Source organism: Doryrhamphus excisus, linkage group LG3 (assembly GCF_037039965.1).
Source record: "Doryrhamphus excisus strain RoL-2023G ecotype Guam linkage group LG3, RoL_Dexc_Guam_v1.1, whole genome shotgun sequence".
NCBI lineage: Eukaryota > Metazoa > Chordata > Actinopteri > Syngnathiformes > Syngnathidae > Doryrhamphus > Doryrhamphus excisus.
This window is the reverse complement of record NC_136359.1, coordinates 12937961-12963128: the sequence shown is the minus strand read 5'-3', so window position 1 is coordinate 12963128 and position 25168 is coordinate 12937961. Positions and strand designations below refer to the sequence as shown.

The window sequence follows — 25168 nt, the reverse complement described above, 5'->3', positions numbered from 1 at the left end:
GCAAATAATTGAACCATCTCTGGGTTTATTAATAATATTAATAAACAAATGTGCTTCAATGTTTATTTTATTGAAATTATTATTTTTTAAATTCATACCTAAACTGTTAGAATCAGCCAAAAGAGAATTCATATTTCATGTACATTTTAAGCTGAAGTAGTTTTTAAAAATATATCTGTTTAATGTGAACAGGAATATAGTAAATCATTTTAATAGTATTTTTATATATTTTTTGTCATAAAAGTGAAATGTGAGTTGTTGTTGAAGAATCCTTTAAGGGTTAACGTTATTGTGGCTTGCAGTAATATACAAGAACATCATGCTAATGAAGGTTGTGTGGAATCTGTAGCCAATCACCTTCCCAGCGACCGTGACCAGACTGGAGCATACCAAGTGGGGCAGGATGCATGAAGGGGGGGGGGTGACTCTCCAGTAGCTTAACAAAGCCCCAATATGACACCACCGATGAAGGGAAATCATCTCTGCCATCTGTTCCTTCTGTTCCATGTAGTCTGTGGGTGAATGGAACGATGGAACGTGTCCAGCTGTGGTAGCCTCCTCTTCCTCCTCCTCCTCCTCTTCGCCGTCTTCCCTCCACTGGAGCGCAGAAAGCCACGAGAGAGAGAGAGAGAGAGGGAGAGAAGAGAGGAGGGAAGAAATATCTAGCTGACTCTGTCGCCTGGACGACCAGCTAAAGATGAACGCAGGAAAGAGAGGAGCACAAAAGACGAGAAAAACAAGTCTTTATTTCGTACCGGGATTCAGTGAGTGAGTGTAGTTTAAGTGTATGTGTGTATGTGATACTATATAGACGCAGTAAAGCCTCATTCTACCAAAACACGAGATGACATTGGGGACCCAGAAGGCCTGAGTGACCCCCGCCTGGCACCTCCACCTGTGAGCCTCCAGACAGCTTCAGGTAAGCCACCCCCACTCTAGTACTATGTTGCTCAAGGCAGAGAAGTGACTTCATAGCTACACTCTTTAACAAATGGCTGCAAAAAAAGGTTTTTAAAGTGGACTTGGAGGACAGAGTAGCTTGCTTAGTGGAGTTGCCTCATGCATTATTTTATGAATTATGCTGCATGCGGTGACTATGCTCTCCTTATAGCTAACTAAAGACTTGTTGGAAGTGTTCAGTGTTTTAAATTTGGATTTATCTTTACTTTTTAGAACTTTAAGTGCACCTTAAAGAAGACCTCAAATACTGTTTACATGACAATAATTAATGTGGATATACTATGATAGTACAGGAAAAAGGCCAATAATTGCCAATATAGTGGTGATTTTAAAAGAGATAAAATAGGACTTACTACATTTTTGCCATGTATTGGACGGCAGGGGACCCAAGTGTATGTTGAGCGAACAAGGATATTGAGTCTGAAAGGCGGTGTTCCAACCACAGAGGGATCACTCTCCTCAGCCTCCCTGGGAACGCATACAACCATTAGCCAAACGGTTACAGGGGGTCCAACATGGTCTTCATACTGGACCGTGTCCCTCATCCAGTGGGAGGGTGCTGTTTGATTTACTGGTCAGTCTGCGTTCCTCCCTGGGGATGGGGGGAGGAGGAACAAAATGGAATCATGGATGGATATTATGACATAATATAGGATAATTCGAGACTCAGAATTATCAATAGGTGTGAATGGTTGTTTCTCCAGCTCAACTGTGAGCTTGATGACAACAAGCGATATTGGAAATGGATGGATGCATAACATAATATTCATTCATTCATTTTCTACTGCTTTTCATCACGAGGGTCGCGGGGGATGCTGGAGCCTATCCCAGCTTTCTTTCGGCGAGAGGCGGGGTACACCCTGGACTGGTCGCCAGCCAATCACAGGGCACATATAGACAAACAACCATTCACACTCACATTCATACCTATGGACAATTTGGAGTCGCCAATTAACCTAGCATGTTTTTGGAATGTGGAACCTAGCATGTTGGAATGTGGGAGGAAACCGGAGTACCCGGAGACAACCCCCGCATGCACAGGGAGAACATGCAAACTCCACACAGAGATGGCCGAGGGTGGAATTGAACCCTGGTCTCCTAGCTGTGAGGTCTGCGCGCTAACCATTCGACCGCCGTGCCACCCGCATAACATAATATATCACATAATAATAAAACCAACAGTCTTTGTGGTCTTGCTGATGATGTACTCCCAATGGTGGCAAGCAGTGAAGACATCTAGTTAAAGCAAGCTCCACATTGTTAACTTTACAGCTGCACACCGCAGGATGTGCATCACCTTCCCTCCTCACGTGCACACACTAGCTACAGCACAACAGACATAGCACAAGTAATGCATACTGTCTGCAGAGTCCGTCTGTCATAATGTGACCCTTAGGCTTGAACGGTCTACCCACTGGTGATACATTTTCTAATACTGCACTTTTGATGCTACTGGACACTGAAATGGAACTGCTAGGAAGAGATGACATTCCAAGGCATGTTGACAAGCAGAAAGTGTGATTTTTTTGCACAGATGGTGAAATATTGCTTGTGTGTGTGATCAGTCATCCGTCTCCTCTGGCTTCTCTTTTATCTTTTATCATCCGGCCTATCGTATGTATGCGCTGCTCCTCTCTTCTTGCTGATGAAATGAAAAGGAAAATCATTTCAACTGAAAAGATATTCAAATCATCCATTACGTACAAATGAAAACTAATGTTGTTAAAGTATTATATATATCTTTAAATATTTGTATTTTTTATATATATTTAATGACATTGCATTATTTATTTTAGTACTTTATTTAAAAAAAAGTGTGCCTTGTAACAAAAAAGCCCCATGTTGCAGTCTCCTTTCCAACACAGATACTGGCCTGCTTATGCTGGCATGCAAATCATAAGAATAGTCTTCATCCTATCATCTTGACCTTAAATCATACAAAGGTTTCACTGGAATGAGCGGAATAAAAATCAATAGCACACTGCTCTCGCTTTCCCTTGCAAGCTGCGTTGTGTGCAAATGAGGCGCAAGATGGAACCCGTCAGTCTATTAGTCATAAGCTGCCTGACGAAAATAGTTTATTGTAATATTCTACTGGCTTTTATCAATAATGAGACAAGTGCAATGATTGAATTTTCCACAGAGCTGCAGAAAGTCTCCCTGCAGGTGATAATGTTTTTGTACGAGCGAGGAGAATTCAATCACAGACCCCTCAGCTGCATGTGATTGGCATGCTAGAACAGGCAAAGCAAGAAAGGTGTCCATGTTGCCCTTTGTCCCTGCAGGTGCCAACCATGGATGATGATGAGCCGCTTTTGTTTCACACAGTCTGTGAAGAAGATGATGAAGAGCAGGGGCAGGAGGTGGAGGTTGGAGTGAGGCATGCTGAGGTGCTATGTGGGCCGTGGAGGGCGGTGGCCTGGGTGTACACGCAACCCTGGGTGAGCGGGGTGGTTTTAGCCGGGTTTGTCCTCCTCCCTTGCACCTTGTTTGCCTTCATGCTCTTCTACTGCCCCCCTCTGGACATTGACCTCTCCTACAGTGCCTTCGAGGTCCACAGTCACTTCTCAGCGGAGCGTTTCGATGCCCTCACCATAGCTGTGAAGACCCAGCTTGGCTCCTGGGATAGACGTAGGAGAGATGTGGATAGTGAGAGTGAGTACCTGCAGGAGATACTCATGGACAAGCTGCACACACAGGACGAGGCCCCCAGGTCAGGAGATGCTTTGACCTTTAGAGGAGATGAGGGATTTCTTCGGAGGCGCCGCTCTGCTCCAAACTACTACCTCCAGAGTCAAGCTCTGTGGAGCATTGAGTTAGTGTTTGTTGCTCAGGGTGAGGGAGACCACAACATCTTCACCCCGGAGCGCCTGAAGACCATCCATGACGTGGAACGATTAATCATGCAGCACCCGCAGTTCCATCAGTTCTGCTGGAAGCCAATGGAGGTGTTGAGGGACCTCCCACTGGGACCATCCTTCTGCTCGCCGCCCAGCTCGCTTCTGTCTTACCTCTACCCCAGCGAGCGAGGAGGGAAAATCTACTATGATGGCATGGGTCCAGATCTAGCTGATGTCCAAGGTAATTACACTGCCTAAGACCATTGCTACTATCTGATACGGTTTACTTTTAAGGATACACAGATAGAAATGACAGAATTATTGATATTGGAATATCGGATATCTAAAATCCATATCGTAGTAATACTAGTTTAGTAATATTATATCCCATAGTTTACACTCTGTTGCCCTCAATCTAATATTGAATAAATAACCCCCATTCCCGTCCATGTCCCCTTTCTTTGCAGGTTCCTTGAGCCTGGCTATCACGCACCCTCAGTTCTACTGGTACGTGGATGAGAGGCTCTCCCCCGAGCACCTCTCCTCCTCTCTACTGCGAAGCGAAATCCACTTTGGCGCCCCGCTGCCGGCATACAACTCCCTGCAGGATCGAGCCGATGAGCAGCGGAGCCACTTTAAGAACTTTGTGGTTCAATACGCAGACATCCTGGCCAAGCAGTCCACCAGGTCAGAAGAGGGTGTGTCATTACCATGATGTCCTTCCTCTCACATTGCATTGTTGGTCTCCCAGCCAGGTGAAGGTTCTCTACGGGGGGACGGAGCTATTTGACCATGAAGTGAGACACACTTTCAGGAATGATATGACGCTGGCTGTCATCAGTGGAGCCTGCATTACTGTGCTGGTCTACATCCTGACCTCGTTCTCTGGTAACATCTACAGTATATCATTCATATCCATTTGCCAGTTTGCCATTTGTTTACATGACAATAGCATTTTTGGGCATGAAAAGCAATAATGGCAGAACACTGTTCATTGCATCCTCGAATTAATCCAATGTAGGTTAAGTAGTTCAATATACAGTAGATCTTTGCAGGACACATTACTGTAGTAGGGCACTGGGGTGTGGGAGTGAAAAGAAGAAAAGCTGTGACTCACCTGGAGAGACCTTTGATCAAAACCTCTGATATAAACTATAAACGATCTGGTTGCATGCAAATGTAGTAAAGCCAGCAAAGAAAGCTAAAGGTGAATGCATCCCATTGTCTATTGTCAATATACATTTCCAACAGTTAATGTGGTGTGTTTATTTGATGTTTTCTCCTCTCTCTAGTGTTTCTGACTTTCTTCGGACTGGCCAGCATTGGGCTGAGTTGCCTGATGGCTCTCTTCTTGTACCACGTTGTGTTTGGTGTGAGATACCTGGGTATTCTCAATGGAGTGGCAGCCTTTGTCATCATTGGAATCGGTATGAGGAAATCACAAGTGTTTTATGAGTCATTGGGAAATAAATGACATGAAATGATACCTTGTGATTTTTTTCTTTTCTCAGGAGTGGATGATGTATTTGTGTTCATCAGCACCTTCAGACAGGCCGCTCATCTTCATCATCCTCAGCAGCGTATGGTGTATACTGTCAAAACAGCCGGTCGAGCCACTTTCCTCACCTCCTTCACAACAGCAGCCGCCTACGCTGCCAATGCCTTCTCCAAGGTAATCACAAGAGATACATCAAATCACTTGAATGGCTCCCTGTCTCTGTATGAATGAAAGTGCCTCTCTTAGCAGACTGAATGTTTTAAGGTTCTTTACACAGATCCCAGCTGTGCACGACTTTGGCCTATTCATGGCTCTTATTGTCAGTTGCTGCTGGATTTGGGTTTGTGTGCTGATGCCAGCCGCCCTGTGTATCTGGACACAGTGTGTGGAGCCTCATGAGCACGCCTGGTTGCACTGGTGAGGCTGCACATCCCATCTCTTGAGGGAAAATTGTGTTTGTGCATGCCGTGCAACACCGAACTTGGAGATCTAATCCCCTCAGCTGTCTCTCTCCCTAAAGCATCTCTTCACTCACAAGTTGGAAGTCGTTTCGGGGCCTGTCAGCGAGCTACAGCCCTTTGTCGGATGAGGATGACGACGTGGCGCTTCTGTCAGTGGAGATGGAGCCAGGTGAGATTATTATCGGAAATGGGGTTGTAAAACGCCGGCGTGCAGGCACCCACAAAGCCCCTATCGTCTGTGTCTTGAGCCAGGTCCCCTTGAGGCAGACAGAGACGCAGCCATTCTGTCCCTTTCAATGGAGACACCCCTCAACCCTGCAGGCCACCAGGAGTTGGGGGTGGTCAGCACAAAGCTTCAGTGGGCCCTCAAGCATTTGGTGGGCCAGCCAGCTGTGGGAAGGAGGAAAACTATTCTAGGTCAGATGTCACCCTTACATGACACGAAGAAATTGGGTCTCATTAAAAATCTTTTCAGTGATCAGCACCTAAAATGCCAAGGAAGATAAGTCCAGAGCCAAGTGACAAGAGCTTTTAAGAGCAGTTGTCACTTTTTTGTGCTTCCATGACCTATTGTGCTTTTTCCACTTTTCTGACCTATAAATGTAGTTAGAACGTTGTGTTCTTGTATTAAGCGATGTCAAAGTTTCAGATAATGAGGTTTGTGCATTTGTGAAGTGAGTCCTGAAAGAAGTTTGGGATGGCTCAAAATGCTCAGTTTCAGAAGGTGTTGTAAAACTGGAGGTTTGTGATGCCACACATAGACAGGCTTCCTTATGTGGGTGTGCGCTGTTGGCCAAGTACGCTCTCTGCCTTCCCCCAAGTTCTGTAAGCAATCAACCAATTCCAGCAGCACTATGATTCTCTTCCAGGTGTCTTCCTTCTGGTTCTGCTCCTATCTGCTGGTTGTTGCTGTCTGTTGAGGCCAGCCTCTCACGCCCCCTTACTGTTCCGCCCGGATACCAACCTTCAGACTCTGCTGGCTCTGAGGAGCAACCTGAGCGGTCAAGGCATCTCCTGTCACATGTGCTCAGGTGAGGACTCTCATTACTTACGTGAAAACTCAAACAACCCAAAGCAACTAAGTTCTTAAACAACATGGTACATTCATTCAGGTGTCTTCATGGAGAAACCGCATTCTTTGTCCTCATCAGCATTCAGAACCTCCATACATCCTCAGGACTGCCACACAAAGACCACCACTGCTCCTCTGAGCACAACAGTAGCAAACTCAAGCAACAACCAACCAGGTAGAACACAAGCACAATGGGGTAGATATAGTATCTCATAAAAGGGAGCACACCCCTTACATTTTAGCAACTATTTGTACTACAGAATATCGTCTCAAGTTACAATACCATAGGAATTAAACTTCCAATGAACTTTAGAAAAGGCAGTGTACAGCTTATACAGCAGTACTTTACTGTGCACTAAGGATGATTACTGTAAAGTACTGTACATCCAAGTTTCATTTCTATGGTATCCCTTGAGAAGATATATTGAAATAAAATGTTTGTAAAAGCCATCTGCTGATGCACTGTACTGCTCTTTTTGTTTTTTAGGCTTTTTAATTACAGTCTTTATATCAAAGTTGAACCTCAGAACTTCGACAACTGTTTACCGCTTCTCCCTTAACGCCAGCACTCCTTCCCCATGGAAGCTGTGCAGTACGGAACATGACCAGGTGCCTTTATTTCAGGTCAGCAAGCACACATACACATTGGGTGTGTTGTTGGCTTTTTTGTTGTTTTTAAGGCTTACTAGTATTTCATATGGGCAGGCCTTCAACCAGTCGTGGCAAAACTACACCAGAAGAATGACAGTGTGCGTTTCCAACGACTACCACCCCTACCCCAGCTGGATGATCACATCCAGATCATGTGACCGCCGCCACAGCTGGATCCCTGAGTTTTCCTTTTATGTGGCGTCATCACCTCAGCAGAACAGCAGGTTGAAACATAGCTTATATACTTAATGGAGAAATCAGTGCAATCAGTGATGTTGAGCTGCACTTTTTCCTCAAAGGAAACTGCACTTTGCACAGCACAAGCTGAGGCCACATCCCACTCGAGTGTGTGCGAGCCCACCTGGCTGTGGTATCAGTACTGTACCTGATGGACCCACACGGGGAACCTTTTATACTCCTCTTCCCGGAGGTGAGTCAGCACGAGGCACCATTAAATAGCCATGATGTTGTCATCACCTTTGTTTTCATTGTGTAAGATTCCACTACTGAACCAGTGAACCCATCCAAGACGTCTGGCTTCAACCCATGCAGGGGTGGCGCTTGTGGCCTCCCGGCTGTGCGCCCTCTGGTTGACACCGGTGCCATGGTGTTTGTCGTGTTTGGCATCTTGGGAGTTAATCGGACGGAACGCAGAGACAATCATGTCATCGGAGATATTGTGAGAACAGCATCAACAGATATTTGAACTTTTCTGATCTATCACATCTTAATGTCCGCCAACAGGGAAAGGTGATATTGGATCCAGATTTTGACATTTTCAAGGAAATGGGACATCTTTGCCAAATTTGCAAAGCAGTCAGTGCAAATAAACAACTAGTGAAGCCCGGCGGAGCACAGTGTCTTCCTTCAGGTAACAACCAACAGGAAACACATTTGTATTCCAGTGTTATATTATTTTTCAACCATTTTAAATGTCTCACAATAAGCATGATGGTCAAAATATAGCCTGACTGCTGGAATTTAGACAGTTTAAAATAGCTTTTAGTAAGATCTGCTGGGAACATGCTGTCTTTGTGGGTCTGTCGCTTTTATGCTAGTGAGCAGTGCTGTCAGAGTTATCTTGAAGAAGCGCTATTATGCGCTTTAGCCACGTTTTACCTACAGGCTAGACCAGGGGTGTCCAAAGTACAGACTAGGGGCAATTGGCACAATTCATATATACTAACAATCTGCTTTTCAGCTATGTCACAAAGCGAGGGGGCAGTTTTTTTCTTGAAAAGTTCTTAGCACATCTACATGTGTTGCTTTATGCAAATGAAAGCATGCCTTTGCATGCTTTCATTTTTCAGTATGTGGCCCTCGGTGGAAAAGGTTTGGACATCCCCGACTGGACTGTAACTCTGCACTTGTCAAACATAATAGAGTTCATATATCACATACAACGATGTAACATTAAGGATTGGGATAGAAAACTCCCTGAGCTATAAGCTCTAGTAAAGTACACTGAGTCATGCATGATGCAGAAGAAGAAGAGACAATGGTGTGACTGCTTTTTTTTTCTTGTCTTTCGTCAGGTAAAAAACTGCCATCCATTCTGCCTCTCCTCCATCCGGAATGTCACTCTCTCCCCGAGCCCAACCTTCTTCCAGGCCAGCTCTCTCATGGAGCGGTAGGAATGCACGGAGGGAAGGTCCACTGGCTCTCTATGGCCTTTGAATCTGTGAGTCTGCCCCCAAAATGAATCCTTCCAATATCTGAGCTGACTGAACATATTGCTGCCTGTGGTCCAGACCACATACAAGGGGAAATCCTCCTTCCAGACATATTCTGACTTTGTCCAGTGGGAGACTTTCATCAAGGAACAACTCTCCATGCTGCCTCAGTCTTCATCTCTGAGACGAGGATTCCAGACCTGTGAGCACTGGAAGCAGATCTTCATGGAAATCATAGGTATGGATGTGAGGGGTGGTGTGTAACAGAAGAAAACGATTAAACTAAAGATGACTTTTTCTCTTGTAGGAGTGGAGAGCGCCCTCTGGAGTCTGCTGCTCTCTTTGGGCATCTGTGTGGCGGCCGTGTCTGTTTTTACTGCACATCTTTTTCTACTTCTTCCAGTCCTTATTACTATTCTCGGTAACAAACACATGCATTCATGTCCCATCCTGTGGATCAGAGTCAGTCATGGTTGACCTTTTGTGCAGGAGTGATCTGTCTGGTGGGGGCAGTCATGTACTGGCTGGGCTGGGAAATGGGAGCGGTGGAGGCAATTTCTTTGTCCATCCTCGTGGGGTCTTCAGTGGACTACTGCCTGCACCTGGTGGAGGGATACATGCTGGCTGGGGAAGGAGTGCCCCCTACTGTAGGTCTCTGCTTGGTACGTCTCCCAATCTACAGTCATGTGAAAAATGTCGGACAGGTAGTGTTCCATAATGTCATTGCTACACATGAGCAACTGTAAATTACTTTTGTAGCGCCCCCTAGGGGTTGAGTGTATTATTACTTATCACCATTACACAAATGGTCAGTTTTGGTTTTAGTACAGCAAAAAATACAAAGTTGCCCCGCATCCTTCCATTTTTCGGTGTGTCACCCATACATACATCAAATCTTGTGTGTTTAGAGTAAAAAAAAAACTGTATTTTTACGGCTTTTTATGCGTGTGCCATTATTTGCGCTTTTCACCATTCACCTGGAGTCTTGGAACGTTTCCCGGCCTTATGTGTTGCTGCCGCCAATTAGAGCAACTATCTGGCTTCGGGATGGAATAAAGCCCCAAATAAAGAGGAACAACATGTCTCATTAATCAGCGCTTTGTTTGCAGGAGCCTGCAGCAGCGAGGCAGAGACGCACCATGGAGGCAGTGAACCATGTGGGCGTTGCTATAGTGTCCAGCGCCGTTACCACGGTGATCTCCACAGTCCCTCTTTTCTTCTGTGTCATTGTGCCTTTCGCCAAGTTTGGCCAGATCGTGGCCATCAACACCACCATCTCCATCTTGTTCACCCTGACCGTGACTGTGGCCATGTTGGCCAGTGTTGCCCCCGCCAGCTTCAGAAGGACCCGAGGCGACGTACTGAAGGCCGCCGTCGCTGTGCTGGTGGTCGCGACCACAGTGGGAGCTCTGTGGTGGGCCGGCAGGCGCATGCGGGTGTCAGCCTGGCCATCCATCAACATTTTAACATGATGATGTCACTTCTCTTGTGAGAATATTGAAGATGTCACATTCAAGTACAGGTGCAAAAAATTGGAGCAATCATATCCCTGCTTTTCCAACGGCGATACATATAATACACAATAGGCAAATAATTGATACACACATAAAAATGTCTATTTTTGACACATAGCTTGTTCCAACCCCTCAAAAAACTCCTGGACACTGACGGTCTCCTCTGATTTCAGATTTTAGGAGGCTATTGTCTCATTAATGTATTGTAATGGCACCTTTAAATGGCTTTATACACGTATTACCCGTTATAATAGACATAAATACATAAGCCTTTTCCATAGCGAACCTTCATGATTGGCGGACAAATGTGGAGAGAACAGGAAGTGACGCCTGAGTTTTAGCTTGTTGTGGTTAATGGCTCCACCAGTTCTTATTAGGATTATTATGTTATTACTATTGTGCCCAATTTAAACTTGGAATAAATGCCTTTTCTGGTGTAGTTCATGTAGCCATTTTTATGCTTGAAAATGCCAAATTTAGGCAAACAATAAGTACAATTTACAGTTTAAATATGCATTCAATTAGATATGATTCAGCTCCAGAACCTTCTCTCTTCTGTTACCATTTTTCACTAGCAACAGAAGCTAACTAGCTAAATGCACAATCCAGGATTTTAACTTAAATATGCCTCACACAGTTATTAAACACACAAAAAAACGTAAAATGTACATGTACTCACCTCAAAGGAAGTTTTGAGGTGGGATATTAAGAAAGTTGACTGTGAAGCTAATCCACACACAAATACACAGGCTGCCGCCATCTTGCACTGACGTCACGTCGTACATTGTGACATGGACACGCTATTTGTGGGCTATGTTGTCTATACAGTATATGTACATTTTATGTATTAAATGTACATTTCGTTCCTATCACATTTTTAGATTAATGTTGACTTAGATGGAAGGAAATGGCCCGTTTTTGGAGAGTTTTTTTGGATAAAATATTTGGCAAATTTCCAGGGATGTGAATTCTGAATTGGGAATGTGTGAGGATGAAGTGTAACTTCAATGTATCATCGTGTAACACAAAAGCTTAAAGTTAGTCACTTTTGTTGTTGTTGTTGGATGGTGTGTTTGTTTGCATACATGAACATACACAAGTGCGTGTGTGTATGTGTGCTCTAGACAGGGTTAATCAACTGGATGGACAGGTCAAATCCAATAATGGCAGCAGACCAGACTGCAATTTGGGAATTGTATAACATTTTTACAGTACAGTAAAACAACAGAGCACTCTTGTCATATAGAGGGCCTATGACTAGACTTCTGTCGTAAATGTAAGACTTTATGACTATATTAGCCATTTGGTAAAAGCTGCTACATTTTTCATACGACTCTTGTCCGTATTGGAGCTGATAAGATTGTTGATTATTCATAACATAGTGAAGGGGACCACTTTTCTTTTTTTAATGCCTTTTAAATGTATTCAAGCATATTGTATTCACGTTTATTGTATGTAACCCATTAAAAGGTTCAGAATGTTATTAAGTACTTCCACACTGGCATTAAGAGAATTACATTTATGGTAAACATATGTGAAGATGGTACATATATATTTTTATTGTTAAAAAAAAGAAATTCAATTTGGATAGAGATGATGTGAAATACTGTCTGTAATGTCTACAGTCTGTTTAGTTGGTATGTGATGTTTGTTTTCTGTTTCTTTTTATTAATGGGACAGTTAAATGGGACATTAAATAATTGCGGTGCAATGATGACTTCCTTTGCATTATTTATCGTCCTTGCCTTGCCAACATATGGACACCATATGTACACATTTGGTAAGTAAGAATACATAGGTGCACATTTGTGTTGTGTTGACACTACAATAAACGGGAGAAGAGGAAGGCTTGAGCAACATAGTATATTCAACATAGACCAATAGGCTATACATTAGAAGGCATTATAGGGCTAGTCTTTATACCTTTACATTATTTATTTTACTACTCAGACAATAAATAGGCAGGCTCATTTGGTTCTTGAGAAATACTTCATTGTACCAAGAAAAAAAAGGCATTTTTCTTTCCACTGGAGTGAAATGATATTACATCAGAGGTGTAAAACACGGACACATAAGTCATATCTTTATTACCCCATGTTACAGGGCACACACAATGTTCAAGTATGCCTGAGGAACTAAATGGAGCAAAATTGGAAAAAAAAAATAAAACTAACAAAAAACATTTAGAATAAGAGAGATAAAATGCATTTAAAAATAAGTGAACTGGCATTGCATTTCACAAAAATTCATATAAGCTCATGATTTTGGAACAATTCACTGTAAAGTGCTAACTGGTTCGAGCTGAGAAAAGCACATGTTCCCTTTGAAAGATCACACACACACATGACTTTACACATGGAGGTACATCCAGCAAGCAATTACCAACCAGAAGACCACTGGACCACATTTCATTGATTAGTCCTTTAATAAGATAACTGCTTCCTTATTTTCCTTTGTTAATGGTAACAATGAGGATCTTGCCACTGGTTGCCAAATACAAATGCTGGTGTTGTCATTGTACACTTCTCTCCTTGGAATTACATGCAACTGACTGACAGGGTCAAAATCTCAAGTAAAGTCCTTGCGATCCTTGAACCGAAAGGGACGATGAGGAGGGCTGAGTGATCGTGGAGGAGCGTACGCACACTCCTCCTCTTCCTGCTGACGGTGGATGTGAAGGGCTGGCCCGACAAAAGCAGGGATCTATCCAGCTGATGCCTGCCTTCCTACAGGTCCTGAGAATCCACTGGTTTCCTTGTTGTGCCATTCTTTAGCTGGCACATTTTAAAAAACATAAAAAAAACTAAAGAATTATCTGGAGGGGGCTCTGTCAATATATTTCCCCCTGCTGTCCGCCAAAGGTGGACCTTCACCCTCCCACCCCAACCCTAACCATAAAAAGGTAAAAACAAGGTGTACTGCAGAATGGCTTTACTCCTCACAGTCTGCGGGGGGAGCTAGAGCCCCTAGGAGCTGAGGTGCGGTTGGTGGTGGTGGTCTTGCGGCTGTTCTGTCGTGTCTGATTCGTGTTGGTGGCCGAAGGTTTCCGAGCATTAGGCTGGAGCCTCCCCTTGGTGCCCCTCCGGGTGCCCCTTTGCCCCGCACGGCCCCTTGCGGCCCCCACTCGTCACTTGCGTGAGTGCAGCGTGTCCTGGAACTTGGTGCTGGTGTAGCGCACGTGGAATCCCTTCTTGTTGATGGTGTCATCCGAGCGGAACTTGATCACAATGGAGTCACCGGCAGAGTAGATCTCCTCTGGAGGCTTTCGGGAGTGGACGCAAAAACAGATTCAATTAATGACTGCTCTTCTCGTCAGACATAAGACTTAAGGAGGTTGCAAAACGTCATATTGTCATTGATCATTTGTCTAATGATTACCAAACTTTGAGGATATCTGCATGTATGCTAACAAAGCACGATGAGCCCAATCCATAGGGGGTACCACAAACTCGTTGGGTGTTTCATTATATCACATGACCACAACGAAGAGAAACAATATCATCTATTTGCATTTTTATCCAGATTTTCACCAAAATGTTCTTTCTCAAGGCTGCACGGCGGACGAGTGGTTAGCGCGCAGACCTCACAGCTAGGAGACCTGAGTTCAATCCCACATGGAGTTTGCATGTTCTCCCTGTGCTCCAAATTGTCCATAGGTATGAATATGAGTGTGAATGGTTGTTTGTCTATATGTGCCCTGTGATTGGCTGGCAACCAGTCCAGGGTGTGCCCAGACAGCTGGGATAGGCTCCAGCACCCCCCACGACCCTCGTGAGGATAAATGGTAGAAAATGAATGAATTAATGATCTTTCTCAGTACATCAGCAATCCCCAACTGTGACCAATTGTCATCAGAGTGGTTGCCAACCCTTTAAACTAGAGGAATTTAAATATAACACTTGTACAGTTAGCGTCTTATTCATTTCTCTAGGGGACGAAAGGCTAACATACTGTACGTACGCCACTCCTTGCCAATATAATGAGTTTTACCCTACTTGGCACTGAATTATGTCAGTTTATTTTGACCGTTTTATAAAAGGAAACTTGATTGAGTAGCTGCTCCCATGGGTGCTATGACGGTATTACGACTCCTCTGGCGGATGATTCACTGGAGCAGGCGTGAGTCGCTTATTACTTAAGAGTGTAAATGACATCAAGCTGTTCAAGCTGCAACCCGAGTGCGAACTTGTGTTGTTATTCCCTTTTGGTCTCGCTGTTCCAAGAGATGACTGATTACTTTTCGCTGACTAGTACAACGCTGATTATGACGAACTCACAGGCGACACTCCCAAACCCAGAGGAGCAGTTTACCTAACAAACCACTTGACGTCAGAGGACAGACTGACTGGAACCGACAGTCGTAATAATCTTTTACTTCCATCTATTAAAAATACAGGTATGGTTGTTCTTATTCTTATTATTACCCCTGAGCCACAGTAACGTCCCAGGCGTGGAGACTTGGTGTCAGAGCCGTCAAAAAGCTCCATGTAGTCATAGCCGCAGTCTGCTTCCTCCTCGATCTCAAAGGTCTGGAAGATGAGCTCCACGCCATAGCCTTTCTCAGCAGAGATCACCCACTGACAGTCCGAGGCTCCGGGGTAGTTATTGTCCCCAAACTGGGCATGGGAGAAGAGGTCTTTGGTCTTGACCTCAGCCTTTAGGCGTCCTCCGCACTCTGTGGACGGAAAAGTTCATCTTAAATGGCACAGATTTCGTGGACTGGTTTTGGTATTAGAAGTTATCACATACTACAGTATTAATTGGCCCTGTACCCTAGAAACCGCCCGTGAATGATACGGGAAAAGGCCGAAATGATACTGTGTCAAAGCCCAGGGCAGTGATACTGATAAAATATAGAGTTTAACCATGTCCAGTATCAGCCCCCGTAGCTGTCCACTCAGAGCGCGCTGCTCTGGTATCGTGCCCGTGAAACAACCAATCAGAGAACAGCGCACAAGCGTGAACACACAGTTTACACTGTTTAGATAGAATACATGTAATAAACTGAAAATTTTCTGGAAACAAAATGGTCTTTTGATTAAATAGTACGTGATAATAAGCTCATGATTAAATAGTATGTGATAATAAGATCATCACATGGTTTGTCTGGTATCAGGCCCAGTATCATGCCCGAAGTGTCAGTATCAGCCCGAAGGTCTGATACCAGACAAACCATGTGATAACCTATAAATATCACACATATAACGAGTGGAACCTCCAAAGTCAACATTATTTGTTCAAACTATGGGCATCTCTCTGGCATATTTCTGGTAATATTAACATTGCATGCAAAAATATTATTTAAAATATTTTGTATTTTGTTTGTTATGTAATATGTTCCTTTAACTGAATTTATGTCACTTTACTGTACCTGCAGAGTGGGATGCCTCAAAGCCTTTCTTCTGCACGGAGTTGTCAGAGAAAAAACGGATGAAGAGCTTATTCCCGCTAGATGTGATGGGCGGTGGCTTCTTAGTACCGCAGAAGCGGCCGAGAGTTTGAGCTTTTCCGTCTTTGCCATCGTAGATTTCGATGTGATCGTAAGCACACTCCAGGTGAGCCTCCATGTCGATCTCATTAAACGCCTAACATAGAGGTAGATTGTGAGAGAGAACACAGCATGACAAAATCAGTACGTGGAAACTTTGTGTTATGAGTTCTAAGAAGAATAATGTGTAACATACTATTTTGATGCGGTGACCAGGCGTGGTTGTCAGGGCCCAGGTGCATGCCTTCTTGCTGGGATATTTATCTGGCCAGTTGGGACTAGTGATGGTGCCGCTCACACTGGTCACTGTGTGATCACAGCCAGCTGCAAAAACACATCATGTGTGTATTTGCAATATGAAGAGGAAATCATTGTGAAGATCAGCTGGGGAAGACATATTTCTGGCAATATACCCTCTTTGCAGTCATGCTTGTTCTCGTGCAGCACAAAGCCACTCCGGCACTGACAGCTGTAGCTTCCAAAGGTGTTGACACATTCATGTTGACAGCCGCCGTTCTCCTTGGAGCACTCATCTTTGTCTGAGGGAGTGCAAAAGGAGACAAACTCAGTGACGAATGTCGCAGAGGAGTGACAGGTGACAGCTGAAAAGGGACTGGATGACTCACCTGAGAAGAACTGTGCTTTAAAGCCCTTTTTGGACACGGTGTTATCCGATTTGAACTCAATGCGCATGTTGTTATACTGGGAGGTGATTGCTTCGGGTTTTTCGGCGCCACAGAACTTCCCGTGTAGTCTTGAATCTGCGGACAGTCCACTACGCACCTCCACGTAGTCATACTTACACACCTAAGATGGGGAAAGAAAGATCGGTCAAATTGATGCAATGCTATTTTTTGATATATTTAATGATGGGACATAAGGATGTAGCAAGGTGACAAAAAGAAAACAGAACAAACCCACCCCGCGCCGATTCATAAAAACCCCAGTGCTCACGTCATTGCCCTCAGTCTCGAAGACATCAAAGAGCAGAGTGATGCGGTACTGTGTGGGGGCAACCAGCTGCCAGATGCAGTTCTTGTTAGGTGGGTACTCTCTAGGCCAACCTGGACTGGTGATGGAACCGTTCAGCTTGGTGATGAAGCCTCCGCAAGCAGCTGCACAGATGAGACAAAGACAAAATGTGACAAATAATGCTAAGAGTCCACTGGGCCGGCGCCAGTTGGTGCCAGTTCGCGCCAATGCAATTTGCTGTGGCGCCTAGTGTCGCCAATAAGGTGGCGTGGAGTGACTCAAACTGCCTCCCAACTGGCTCATGGTGGCCTGTAACATCGGAAACATTTGAGTTTGGCAGCAAGAAAATTTCAAAATGTTTAAAATCTTCGTGTCTACCAAGTACAACCAAATGTCACAAACAATCTGGCTATTGGAATCCACTGGAATGTAATGGCGCGAGCCAAGTTGCACCAATAATGCTAGGAGTCCAATGGGCTGGCGCCAGTTGGTGCCAGTTCGTGCCAATGCAATTTGCTGTGGTGCCTAGTGTCGAAAATAAGGTGCCTAGTGGCGTGGAGTGGCTCAAACTGCCTCCCAACTGGCTCATGGTGGCCTGTAACGGCAGAAAAAATTGAGTTTGGCAGCAAGAAAATTTCAAAATGTTTAAAATCTTAATGCTAGGAGTCCACTGGGCCGGCGCCAGTTGGTGCCAGTTCGCGCCAGTTCGCGCCAAAGATTATGTGATTGGCGCGTAGTGGCTCGCTTTGGCGTGAACTAGCACCAACTGGCGCCGGCCCAGTGGACTCCTAGCATTAGATACCATACCGATGTTGGCACAGATGATGTTGCAAATTTTATGCATCGCATTCCGTATTCATCCAGTGACTGTCTGGCCTGCCTTGGGTGGTTTTCGGAAAGCTTTGGATGAATTATGTAATGTCCGGTGTCCTACAACAACAGCTGCTTCAGCCACACTTTGCTATTTTTAGTCAAAAAGAATGCGCATCTGCAACATTCAATGTAAACATGAAGAAGTGGTATGTATCTATTATTGTACGAGTGCAATTCCATTGTGAGGCACCAACTTGTTATTTTAGCAATATATTTTTTTTGTACAGTGATGGTGAAAAGGTGGGAAAAAAGATAAAAAAAAAAAGGAATAGCTATGTCCTAAGAGCCGCACAACGTACCCTCACAGCTGCGCTTGTCAGCAGCCAGCTCATAGCCGGGGTCACAGGCACACTTGTAGCTGCCTAGCGTGTTGACACAGCGTTGCTCACAGCGACCGTTGTCCGGCTTGGAGCACTCATCCATCTCTGAAACACAAAGATATGTTAGGAGGTTTTTAGGTGGGCCCCCGGTTCCATGGTGTGTTCCAAGCAAGGAACCAAGTGAAGCAATATATACCGTACATACGTATAGCTCTGTGATTTTGAATGATAATGACAAACACATTACTTCTTACAAACACGTGCATGAAATTCCCTCCAGAGTTAAAAACCTGTAAACTCCGACCTTTGAAGAAGTTGGCTGCAAATCCGGCTTTGTTGACGGAGCCATCTGAAACAAATTTCATCCACAGCTGGTTGGAGCTGGTTTTGATGTCATCTGGTTTGTCGTAGCCACAGAAGCGCCCCAGCAGAGGGCTGTTCTCAGAGTTGCCATCACGCACCTCCAAGTAGTCGTATGCACAACTGTCATGTCTCTCAATCTGAATCATGGCGAAAGAGGGTTTTGTTTCAGAATCTGAAGCTGTGACGCAACATTTAGGAGACAGCATGCATTAAAGTGTGCCAGGGTGAGGTCTTACTTCAAAGGACTGGAAGGTGAGGCCTACGTGGTAGCCCTGAGCTACTGTAACCTTCCATACACATGCTTTGTTGGGCCTGTAGTCATCAGGGTAGTTGGGAGATTGGATTTGGCCACTGTCCTTCTTTACCTCGCCACCACAAATGGCTGCACGTGACAGGAAGCAAAGAATTAAAAACTTCCTTAACACCAAAATGAACAGCCCGTGTCTTAAGAAAATACAACGTGTGCACACTGATCGGATTTTGGCTGTGTGGATTAGCTGAAAGGCCTCCATGAACGCACTCACCCAAGCCTGTGCATAGCCTGGAAACAATGGGGCTGATTCTGAGGTCTGGCCAAAATCTGATTAATGCAGCATAAAAGTGGCTGACACATCAGCAGTGTGGATGCCAGAAATGGAGAATATTATTGCAGCTTGGGACGCACGTTGACGGATGTGTGATTTCACTCAGCTGACTGACATTCTGGACTAAGGGGACAGGGATGTTGGGAATAGGTGCTCACCTTCATAAACAGCAGAGAAACCTTTTCCAACCCAGTTGCTGCTGCTGCGAAACTCAATCCAAAGCCGGCTGTCGGTGGAGATGATTGGCTCCGGCAGTTTATCGCCGCAAAATCGGCCTAGAGACAAACACATGCAGGTTTCATACAATTTGAGGAGTTCAGAACTTTGAAACAACTTACATCCCACTGGGGGAACACTGATTGATTAACAACTTGTGCAATAAATTCAGGTTGTCGATAGCCATGTACTTCTAAATGCATACTACTATTATGACTATTTGTACTACCAGGTGACGCTTTTCAAGCTTGATGACCTTGATGACGCCCCTACGCCCTCACCAAGAAAGGAGCCTTCACATTGCTCACATAGCTATGCAAGTGCTGCTAACTTTTGCATCCTCTTCCACTCCTAAATGTTATATTGTTGTATGTGATATATGACATCTACTATGTGACATCGGTGCAGAATAAAAGAGAGTACAATGAATCCCCCGTACATTCCGAGTCGCCATTTGCAACCCTACAAATTTGCAGATTTTCAGGCAAACAATTTTTTAAAAATCTCTCAGAAAATGAGCCTTTTTTCCCTGCAGAAAACACATCTCTAAGTTGGTGATCACTTATAAATACACAATAATACACATAAATTGACAACATAAATGTCTCAGCCCACAATTTTTACATGTTTATGTCTTTGGTGTTGAGATGATGCATTTGTTCTACCGTCCTTTAATGCACCATAGTTGCATGCTGCAATGCACAAGTGAAACATATATACTGTATAATGTGGTGAGAGAGTTTGGGGAGTGGATGGTGGAGGTGAGCTGCTTGTCAAAAATAGACATTTTTGTAGTTGTCTCAATTTCTCACGTGACTCACTTTACTGTCGGTGACAGGGGTGGACATTTAAACTACAGACATACAAAATGGCATGTTGTGTGTCTGCTAAGCATGCTTCAAATACACTATTGTGGAACTTAAGACTTATTTAAGACTTATTTAAGACTTTTAAAAAGTGTTGATAATGGTAATATTGCATAATGCGACTAACATATATAGAAAAATGCCTGTGATTGGCTGGTGACCAGTCCAGGGTGTACCTTGCCTCTTGCCCGAAGACAGCTGAGATAGGCTCTAGCATGCCCGCAGTAAAGAAAATGGATGGATAACTGTAATATAATGTGACCGTTAAAGTGGGCTATCAAAAAATAAACAAATGTGTTTCTTGGGGCTGCATGGCGGTCGAGTGGTTAGCACACAGGCATCACAGCTATATCAATTCCACCCTCGGCCATGTCTCTGTGGAGTTTACATGTTCTCCCCGTGCATGCGTGGGTTTTCTCCGGGTACTCCGGTTTCCTCCTACATTCCAAAAACATGCTAGGTTAATTGGCGAATGTCTATATGTGCCCTCTGACTGGCTGGCGATCAGTCCAGGGTGAACCCCGCCTCACGCCCGAAGACAGCGGAGACCGACCCCCGCGACCCTCGTGAGGATAAGCGGTAGAAAATTAATGAATGAATGACTGTATTTCTTGACGGACAATTGACTGATCAGTTCTTGAGTTATACCTTTGAGGGGCGCCTTCCTCCAGTATCCATCCCTGATTTCCACATGGTCATACCAGCACAGGTGACTCCGATACAGATCCATGGAGGTGAAGTTCAGAATGATCTTTAAAATCAAAAGCGGGTGATTAGCGACACTTGACAACACAAAGTTCAAAGCCTTTAAGAAAAACCCGAACAACGCATCAACATTTTCCATATGCTCACCTTTTCTCCTGGTGTGACGGATATTCTCCAGATGCAGTGCATGTAGGCCGAGTATCCATTCGGGAAACCAGGGGAGGAAAAGTTCCCACTGCTATCCTGCAGACTGTCCCCACATCCTGTTCATAGAGACACATAACACACAAAGATCTGCACGTTAAATTAGTCCCAGGCTGAAACACCTCAGCCCACAACTTAAAACAATATAGGCAAACACCTCAGACCTTACAGACACATATGTTTGAATTATAACGCCAAATGTTTGGTATGCTGAAATCACATGTGCTGGTGTACCCGCCCCTCCTCCTCCAAAAGTCCAGATGATGATCTCACAATTGAACATGACAATGTGAGACATTGTTCTCAAAGCATCCTCTGAAAATAAACCTGTCCTTCTATAAATAACCAAGCTCTCTTCAGGATGTGATACATTATGTACGTGATGCCAGGGAAAACCTGCCCTTGTTTAACTGGCAAAATGCAGTATGCAAAGACTTGATGTTGATGGAGGGAAAAGGGGGGCCTCAAGCCAACAAGGGAGGAAGATGTATTACATTAGGAGACATTATGGGGAGTTGATTTATATCTTAGGCTGTGAGCCCCTGTCATTATTGCGCCCATGTTATCTTAACCCCCAGTTTCATTTAGCAGGAGAAATGAAAACATCTCCCCAACTGTTTACATTAAAGACTTTCCTCGAGAGTGTGTAAGCAGTGAAACAAGGAACCCCCCCTTGTGATGAGTTGTGGGCAATAATGTTTGGCAGTCTTCTTGATGTTAAACCATTAACGGGCATTTGGGCACACACGGGGGATGATAAACATTCCCAGGAATGCGGCACGAATGAGAGATCCACAAATGTGGAAATCTTTTTTTTTTTCCCTTGGAACACATCGACTCACTGCTTCACCCCCCCCCCCCACCCCACAATGTGTGCCACATCACAGTGTTTCTTCCGCCAACACAGTCTTAGAGGACGATGACGGCGAGATAATACAGATGTGTATTCAGTCCGTATATAGATCCATTTAAGGTTAAAACCGCCAGCTGAAGCCTTGATGATAAAGCCTCAGCAGCTGGTTCAACTTTGCAAGCCATCAGTGTTTGACAGCTCCGCTACCCTGACCTGACCTATAATTAACTGCATGACATCAAATCTTATTCAGCAGAGGTCTGTTCCTAATGTACAAACGTTAATACTATCAATTTTGTTTATATGATACAACTCAAAATCATCTCTTCGAGTGTAAACAGTGTTTCACAAAAGGCTGTTTTCTTATGTAACACTCCTTTGTGTGTTAACAGTTTACATTGGATGAAGTCCGATGCGAGAACGTCCTCTCGTGATCTCTCGTGTGATGAAACGACAAAGTTCCTGTCACTGGGTAGTGTTTAAATTTCGCTCGACTTGGGAGCCTGGGACATTGTAGCCAAGGAGCCACACCACATCAATAGTAGATGATTGGCTATTCCCACTTGGCTATGAGCTGCATCAAGGGAAAGCAGGACAACTGCAGATCTCTCACATGTGTGCAAAAATAGACAGGGGAAAAAAAAAACAACCCAAAGCAGACAGGATCTGCCATTTTGGTCTTACTTGAGCATTTGTAGAGTTTCCGTGCCTGTGCGATATCCCCTTTGCTAAGTCTGGTTCTCTGGCCAATGGGCGGTCGCACACCATTCACATCATAGCGTGGCAGGATGGTGTCCAGGAAGATGCCCCTGTGATGTACAGAGAGGGAGAGAAAAGCTAGCGTCACAAGAACCCTGGGAGCTTGCTCTAAAGTGTGTTTAGTAAGATTCTGAATGAAAAATAACACAAAGTATACCTTTTTTACTGTTACTCAACAAGTCTTAGCAGTTTTAAATTGCCATAACCTTCTATCTGCTAAAATATTGCATATACAGTCATGAACCGAATTTTAAAACAGTCAGTATGAGGATGCAGTATGCAGGATCGACCTTTGTCTCTTCACGTGGGTGACATTTTATCACACAACCTTCAGGATATTTTAAGAAATTGCCATCAGGAGGTCATTGCAGTGTGAAAATGACGAGAAAGACACATTTTGGAGCAGAATTTGACTCTTTACAGCTATAGTTTTAGACATTTGATTAACTGATAATCAGCCTGTTTAAGTTTTAATGCAGTTTTCATATCACTGTCTTGCTCCTCTCTCTTTGTACTTTGATGCTCTCCTTATAATACATCAGCACAAAATGTCGAAATAGCGTACTATATATCGTGCCCTCTGCCTGCTTGGCCATGACTGCAAATTGTCAATAGTTTCTCTGACATTGTGTGTATGTGTATGTGCATGCACACTAAGGGCATGTGCCTGTGCACAAGGTGGGAGTCAGTCATTAACGGCACTCCCCCGTTTCAGGCAGAACAATCAATGTCATTCATTTTACCCAGGTTTGTTCGGGAATATATAAAAGAGTCTATAACTGCTACAAATGTTTGCCAATAGCCTGCACGGGTGTAGTGATGTTCAATTTGCTGGAATATGTTTGGATATTAAAGTGCACACTGGAAACCTATACATTTTGATTAATGTAAATGTTAACATTTGTGGATTTTCATAATGCAAGTGAGCAGCATAGAGTACATTGAATGGTTACTATAATTGTATGTTTTCTTTTTTTCCTTTAACCTTTCCATTTTCTGCTTTTACACAGTTTAGTATGTGGATTTTATTCACGTAACGCTGGGTTTATACTGTATGGATTTATGACTTATTCACTACCTTGTCTTTTCTCACCTCACTCCTTTGTTCATGTGGAAAAGTGGGCAGTCATCACATTCTTGTCTTACACATCCTAACGTATTTTTGCCTTGAATCAACATGCACAACCACACCTATGATCATTAATGAGCGGGATATAAGTAGGAGAAAGGGGAAAATCAAGGACTTTCCTCATATCAACACATATTATACGTACATGTGACTATGCACAGATGGTATGTTTTTCTCTGGTCAACGTCTTCTTAAAAATGCAACAGTAGTGACAGGGGCAGCAGCCATACGTCACATCATAACTCAAAATCTAAAATGACAGCCATCATTCCCAAAAGGTCACATACACCATATTTGGCTTCAGAGAACAGTAAGTCTAGAAAGACTATTTTCACACTGCTGTCTCACTTGACACTTTGCTAGTTTCTCATCTCCATTTTCATCCAACTATTGGCGAGCAGCGGCCTGGTTCCCATGGTGACATGCCTATCAATGCCAGGCATGTGCAAACACTGCAGCCTGAGCTAACAGTTTTAGACTGTGCCTGCTCGTCTTTAAGCCTCACAAGCAAAAACTCCGCTCTAACCAGTGTCACAAGAGACAAAGGGCACACTGGCAAGTCTCTATTTGACTTGGCACTGTTCAATGGACTGATCCGAAAAAACATTTCGGGGTAAAGAACTCCATCTTGGGGATGCAGCGATACGCACACCAGACCAAACCATGGGGATGAGCCCTACTTGTCCCGAGGAGACAGCAAAACAGTAAGACAAACCGTGAAATCCTCCAAACTGCCATAGTAAAAGTACTGGCTTCCCACGGTGATTTACTGTACAACACAGCGCAAACACACACGCTAATAATGGAGTAACAAAGGCAGACTCTGGCACAGGTGAATCAGCCAATCAGCACCCTGGAAAATGTGCTTGGATTGACTTGTGAAAAGCTAACAGGAGCCTGTTGTCTTCAAATAGAGCGATGTGAAACATTCCTTAGCAGCGGCAGCCATTCCTCTCATGTCTTTACCGATCAACATAAAGCCACACAAATCCACAAATTAAGACAGCAACAGAGCTGGAGTGAAAGCAGAACGGGAGAGATTATCTACCTAACATACTTCAGGGCTATGCCATTGTGTCCAAAGTTGCCACAGACTTTGGAGATCATGAGGTTAAATCCAGATTTTGACCCAGTGTGACATAAATGACTGCAGGCCAATGGTGGATC

The 25168-nt window shown here is 44.2% G+C and overlaps 2 protein-coding genes across 4 annotated transcripts in view; one reads left to right on the top strand and one right to left on the bottom strand.

Moving 5' to 3' along the window:
* Positions 1 to 417: 417 nt before the first annotated feature.
* Positions 418 to 12378, top strand: disp3 (dispatched RND transporter family member 3). Of its 3 annotated transcripts, XM_078789675.1 has the most exons (22): positions 419 to 919; positions 3246 to 3401; positions 3503 to 4041; positions 4268 to 4487; positions 4552 to 4688; positions 5093 to 5227; positions 5312 to 5472; positions 5576 to 5715; positions 5819 to 5928; positions 6012 to 6176; positions 6629 to 6790; positions 6872 to 7006; positions 7319 to 7455; positions 7537 to 7706; positions 7782 to 7912; positions 7980 to 8161; positions 8227 to 8353; positions 9018 to 9163; positions 9234 to 9393; positions 9463 to 9576; positions 9645 to 9817; positions 10265 to 12378. In XM_078789675.1, exons 2-22 carry the CDS (start codon positions 3343 to 3345, stop codon positions 10625 to 10627), a joined length of 3666 nt encoding a protein of 1221 aa, XP_078645801.1. In that variant the 5' UTR covers positions 419 to 919; positions 3246 to 3342; the 3' UTR covers positions 10628 to 12378. The 3 variants fall into 3 exon arrangements, with proteins under 3 accessions (XP_078645800.1, XP_078645801.1, XP_057926089.2); XM_078789674.1 differs by having other exon boundaries at positions 418 to 919; positions 3246 to 4041; positions 9285 to 9393; XM_058070106.2 differs by having other exon boundaries at positions 3246 to 4041.
* A 346-nt stretch (positions 12379 to 12724) lies between these two features.
* The window catches only part of bmp1a (bone morphogenetic protein 1a), a 32035-nt gene continuing 19591 nt past the window's right edge, over positions 12725 to 25168 (bottom strand). The window contains exons 7-20 of the mRNA XM_058070107.2: positions 22798 to 22922; positions 21204 to 21319; positions 21000 to 21102; positions 19428 to 19544; positions 18922 to 19067; positions 18627 to 18822; positions 18302 to 18427; positions 17112 to 17272; positions 16784 to 16964; positions 16571 to 16696; positions 16354 to 16481; positions 16041 to 16254; positions 15094 to 15344; positions 12725 to 13931 (exon numbers count right to left, since the gene is read on the bottom strand). Coding sequence (XP_057926090.2) covers positions 13797 to 13931; positions 15094 to 15344; positions 16041 to 16254; positions 16354 to 16481; positions 16571 to 16696; positions 16784 to 16964; positions 17112 to 17272; positions 18302 to 18427; positions 18627 to 18822; positions 18922 to 19067; positions 19428 to 19544; positions 21000 to 21102; positions 21204 to 21319; positions 22798 to 22922 — 2125 coding nt within the window. The 3' untranslated portion in view covers positions 12725 to 13796. The remainder of the gene's footprint in view (positions 13932 to 15093; positions 15345 to 16040; positions 16255 to 16353; positions 16482 to 16570; positions 16697 to 16783; positions 16965 to 17111; positions 17273 to 18301; positions 18428 to 18626; positions 18823 to 18921; positions 19068 to 19427; positions 19545 to 20999; positions 21103 to 21203; positions 21320 to 22797; positions 22923 to 25168) is intronic.

Bases quoted from the DNA above. Each gene is read 5' to 3' on its own strand.
- disp3 (XM_058070106.2), top strand. From the start codon at position 3,255: ATGGATGATGATGAGCCGCTTTTGTTTCACACAGTCTGTGAAGAAGAT. The intron at 4,042-4,267 runs GTAATTACACTG...CTTTCTTTGCAG, and splicing joins AGATCTAGCTGATGTCCAAG to GTTCCTTGAGCCTGGCTATC. The intron at 6,177-6,628 runs GTCAGATGTCAC...ATTCTCTTCCAG, and splicing joins AAGGAGGAAAACTATTCTAG to GTGTCTTCCTTCTGGTTCTG.